Source organism: Sphaeroforma arctica (genome assembly GCF_001186125.1).
Source record: "Sphaeroforma arctica JP610 unplaced genomic scaffold supercont1.2241, whole genome shotgun sequence".
Lineage (NCBI taxonomy): Eukaryota > Ichthyosporea > Ichthyophonida > Sphaeroforma > Sphaeroforma arctica.
The window spans coordinates 2,528-7,862 of NW_014038317.1; the positions used below are offsets into that span (position 1 = coordinate 2,528).

Consider the following 5,335-nt stretch of genomic DNA (forward strand, 5'->3'; position numbering starts at 1 on the left):
ATAACAACACGCACATATAGGTAAGCAACGGACTAAAACGGACTGAAACGCACGGGACACAAACCTGTGCTTGTCCAGTCGCTTGTGCTGGCGGCTGTACGTCGGCGGATGCTACTAAAGGTTTCCGTCTCGTCATGCGTTCCGTTAAGGGATCGGTGAGTGTGACCATATCGTTCTGTATCACCATACCACCTGTGTTATCCGGTACTAAACACAGCGTGCGCGCAAACATGCGCTTCACCGACCCATTCTTGGCCTCCTTGTGGGCTTCCTGCAGTGGCCCTACTATCTTGACCATAATGCTGTTGGGAGAGACTTGCCACAGATCCACCATCATCTCCTGTAGCGAGTGTACCGTTGGCGGCAGTTTGACCAGCATGGCTACAATCTGCGAAACACCCATGAATAGAGTGTCCTCGCGTTTCGCTGTGCAAGAGATTGTAGTTGACATACAAGCTTTAGACGATATATGCTTGGCATGTATGTGTTTAGCTCAGTTTGTCTCCCAAGTCACTCTAAAGCGTACCAGCACAACTACACCGGTGCATATGAGGGTTTAAGAACCAGCGAACCAAAGAATTGCTGACTCTGCACATGAGTCATATTATATTTTCGTTCGAAGCTAGCCCATAAAATGGTAGATGCAAAGAATCAGATATCGATATCTAAGCAACGGTCAGACCTCACTGTCCACTGATATATATATATACCTTTACTTTTGACGACCCTGAGATTCCTGTTCACTTGTTGGTATTCTTCGAACGAGGCCGAGAGTGTGTTGTGTTTTTCCCGTTCCAGGTTGCGCACGTCCTGTCGGTTGAACCCCTTGGACACCCTCGCCGTGGAGTGTTGGCGTGGACACGTGAAGCTCATCACAGCATTGGGTGAGTAGAAGGCACTCATCTGTAAGCGGATAGATACATCCGCCCCGTCGTATGCTCTGTAGTACTTCTCCAGGAACGCAAGCACGCTGGCCTTCATGGCATCGGGTAGACCCGAGTAGAAGAGCACTGTTGGCGGTACGTTGATCTCTTCCTCGACCCCGAATTTGGTGATCTGGGCGGGTTAATTGGATACAGGATGACGTTGTTAGCTGGTATCCAAGGGGTGAAAGGCTCCTTTGTATCCTCATAAGTGGTTATTGAAATCAAATTGATAATTTATGGCGCGAAGATCAGAACAACCACAAGTCTCTAGCATGGTGTCAGGTGCACGAAGTAGCGTGCCCCTACTTCTGTCTTGTGCGGCACTCGAGTATAGACTCACCAGACACTGATGCCGAACAAACACGCACTCACCTCCGTATCGTCCAGCATATCGAGCGACTTGAACATCTTTGTAATTGCATCCCGATAATCCATTTGTTTCGCAAGCGGATTGCCGGCGACGATGAGTTCCTTGAGATTCAGTCCTTCTAACACCCGCAGTTCACTGACGATCGTCAGCTGCAGTAGAAAGACACCAGAGAGAAGCATGTATTGGGCTTGGAACTTTATCTAAAAGATCAAGAACCGCCGGTGCAGGGTTTAGGGTTTAGGGTTCTTATACCCTAAAAAAGTCATTGACAGACATTCCAACAGGTTGAAAGGGCGTCTATGATGATGGGGGATGCCGAAACACATCAATGTTGTATAGCTTTAGTTGGCATGGTTCCACTCAGTTCACAGCCCCATGGTGCGGCACACAACAGTATATCGGTATTAAATTGACACCGGAGAGTCCAAAATATAGCAAGAGAGCGAGAACTCCCACAGCTTCACCGTTACCGACACCAGCTTCACCGCTGTGGAAAAACTACCAGCAAGGCTCACGAATACATCTCCGTGATAAAACCACGCAATATAAGCCAATGGGAAATTTGGAAAGTAAACTACATAACAACGCACCATGAGAGCAGCGGGTACGACGATGGAAATACATTACCCATTGTGCATGCGCAAGTGTGATCTACGTACGCCGAACGCGCGTAGGATAACTCGAAATCCGATACCAACAAAGTCCATACTACATATACTTTGTATCCTTAGCACAGCCTACCTCATTATCTTTTAAACTGATTCGCCTAAGATCGGGTGCTGCATCCACAATGCCGGTGATGGATTTCAATCGCACCAGCTTATTTTCACTCAGGTTGAGTATTTCAATCTGTACAGCAGCGGGTTGACCGATAGAATGCCGAGACATACGTTGTTGAATAAGTTGCGGTATAGAAATCAATATCAACATTTATGTTATTACTACATTCATGTTATGACTGGAGCATTCTCAAGCCGAGACGAAAGCGCTTCGAAAGTTCTGAAACTTCCCTGCACATGGCGCGTCACTCATGTAGCAGGCGTAGATTTCTGAACAAGTAGCCCTTCCTCTTATCTGAACGAACACACTAATCAACCACCAATCGCTCATAGACATAAAGATATGAACAAGCGTAGAGAGGAACGATGCTGCTTTATTTCTCTCATTCTCACGTCATACGCGATATGAAAACAGTACACCACATCGTATATAATAATGAGTCAATTGAAGACAAAACAAAAGAATCCTATACACGCAACAACTAGAGTTGATGGTGCACAAATCGACCTTTTCAAACTAGTGCTCGCACGCACAGTACATACCTCAGGGCATTCGCTCTTGATTAGGTCCACTAGTATAGCCCCAAACGTCCACAGATTCACCCTGGGGTGCACCTTCGAGAATTTGCTGACATCCAGGCTTTTCTGCACAGGATCGTAACCCTTCTCCAGGAAATTATACAAGATCTGCTTGGCCTCCTCATCTGTTATGCGGGGTGCCCTTGCGTTCTTGCCCACCTTCTTCGCACCCCGACCCTTGCCCCGTGCCGACGCACTGGTATTCAATCGCTGTTGGGAAAGGAACGTACGTCAATATATATATATATATATATATTTATATATACATATATATACATATATACATATATACATACTTACATACATACATACATGCATACACACATACACACACACACTCTCTCTCTCTCTCACTCGCTCACTCACACACTCACTCACACACACACACATATAAATATATATATGTATATATATATGTACACTTAGGTATGGATTGAAATCTACATGTATGTTTTTAAATATACTTGTAAGGTACAGCCAAGTACAGTCACCACAAGCTCCGAAGTATCAGGCCGCCTCGATTATATGCCAAACTTTATAGTGCAAAGAAGGGTTTATTGCGAGTGCTTCGCTAAAGAAAAAACTAACATGCTGCATCGCACTCAGTGTTAGACTGGAATGTCTATCTGTATAGTACAGACACGGAGATACGAAACCAAAAAAGGATAGCTTGCAGAGATCAGATCATACCCGCAGCCGCTATTCATTCGGCAGCTTGGTACAAATCAAGACCTGCCGTCTCATACAACTTAATAGACATGTAGATAAGAAACAAACACCTCACTGCAACGTGCAGCAGTGATTGACTCACCTGGGGCGACCTCCCGCTTCTGTTTCCGCTGGACATGGCGACATCTCCGTCTAATGCTTTGTGTAGAGACGCTTTATCCAGCCTCACCTTACTTTTATATGTTGGCCCCCCACCTGCAGCGCGTGAATTATATATACATATATACAAGATAATCATTGACCGTGGTACACAATAGCGAAAGTTAGACTAAACCCTAAACTCCAAACCCTAACCCAAGTTAGCCCGTACTATGTTTGTGTGCTGAGTGGCCCGCCAATCGCGAGTGTAGGTGAGACAGGAGTAGGTAAGACAGGAAATCAACGAGCATGACGTTCGACCACTCTATTTTTATTTTTATACTGTTGCTACGTGACAAGCAGTTGAACCCTTCGAAATAGCAAGATACAGGTTCACAATTCAGATGGCCGACACCGCTGTAGAATAAACAGCTGCGAAGGCGCATCCCCCATACAGAGATCGACAGAACTTCAGGTGGCGTTAATGATATACGAGAGATGCATGTAGTACAATACGGGTGGATAAGTGCTACATACTGCACACATAAACTAAACGACGACGCGTATACATACTAATTTTATCAACAGGTAGCTTGCAGGTCCCCTACATACCTCCTCTTTTGCCCAAACCACCGCCACGTTTCGGACCCGTACTGCTACTGCTACGTGTACTGTATCCTTTGTCACCATGTCCCCTGTCTGTGTCTGTGGGAAGATCGATGGTATATGCAATTAAGAAGCGTATAAAAAAACTGAATCGCTGCTCAACAGTCAAAATTAATATATGTTGAATCAACGACGAGAGTGCCTGGAGATGAAATATACTGATGTGCCACGTCGATATATAACAGCCACCAAGGATAACCTCCCAAGTGCAAAGTAGGATGACAAGAGTGAGAAATCATAGGTAAACCAACGACATCAAACCACAGTTGCTGCATACATTGTAAGCACCTTGACAAATATCGCTGTCACAAAACGTCCGAAAGTACTTAAACCAACACAACTCGCAAATTTACGACCGTATAGATAGCAGTGATCAAAAGATGAGATTTATATTCCGTGCGCGGAGATATGTTTTGATGTATAGAGTGTGAACCGTTATACCTTGCGGGTAGGCACGTCGAGACAGACAAACAATACCAGACGTACGACTACAGGTTGTTTGCTGCCAGCAATCGGCTAGACATCTGCGAACTTCCCCAGCGCCGACCAAAGAACGTAAGGATACTACACCAACACTCGCGATATCATATATATATGTTGCACTCCACTAACGCTTGTCGCAAAATTTAAGTGTATTCTACAACTACTTACGATTCCCTCTGCCACCCCCTCCCATCCGTGACCTGAGATCTGAACCTGAGAAAAAAAGAATGGAGATCAAGCGAGAGTTAATATGCAGTACAAGTTAGTCAAATAGATGAAACGACGGAACATAGGCGTTTCTGTGGTTGCAAATAGAGCTGGCCGGATATTCAGTTTCTTCATAGAACATGGCAGGGAAGAATATATATTCATATAATAATGTATTAGATTCACATAAAAAGCGTGTTTTAAATACAAAGAGCGATCTGTGCTCATCTGCACAATATGCGTATGCGCCGTGAAGTCCAATCAGAGGATATATGTCCAATAAACACCCTGTTCCGCAGTGGATACGACTAGGTTAAAACAACACAAAATATAACACGAAATCCGAGACGAGTTCGCAAACCAATCAATATATAGAGAAACGCAAAACATACTCATAAGCGAGTATTTATTGACAAATACATTTATAAACAATCTAGAACAGAGAAATACCCCTATTTTTTATAAAAACTTACGAAAAATAACATCTCCCATCAAATACATATATACATAAATATATA

At 44.3% G+C, this 5,335-nt stretch overlaps 1 protein-coding gene across 1 annotated transcript in view; it reads right to left on the reverse strand.

Annotated features, from left to right (window-relative positions):
* SARC_12349 (hypothetical protein) overlaps positions 1–4,824 on the reverse strand; it is a 6,632-nt gene extending 1,808 nt beyond the window's left edge. Inside the window, exons 1-8 of the mRNA XM_014293545.1 lie at positions 4,779–4,824; positions 4,074–4,166; positions 3,466–3,578; positions 2,619–2,864; positions 2,038–2,145; positions 1,299–1,445; positions 711–1,056; positions 65–426 (exon numbers count right to left, since the gene is read on the reverse strand). Coding sequence (XP_014149020.1) covers positions 65–426; positions 711–1,056; positions 1,299–1,445; positions 2,038–2,145; positions 2,619–2,864; positions 3,466–3,578; positions 4,074–4,166; positions 4,779–4,803 — 1,440 coding nt within the window. The 5' untranslated portion in view covers positions 4,804–4,824. The remainder of the gene's footprint in view (positions 1–64; positions 427–710; positions 1,057–1,298; positions 1,446–2,037; positions 2,146–2,618; positions 2,865–3,465; positions 3,579–4,073; positions 4,167–4,778) is intronic.
* Positions 4,825–5,335: the final 511 nt, after the last annotated feature.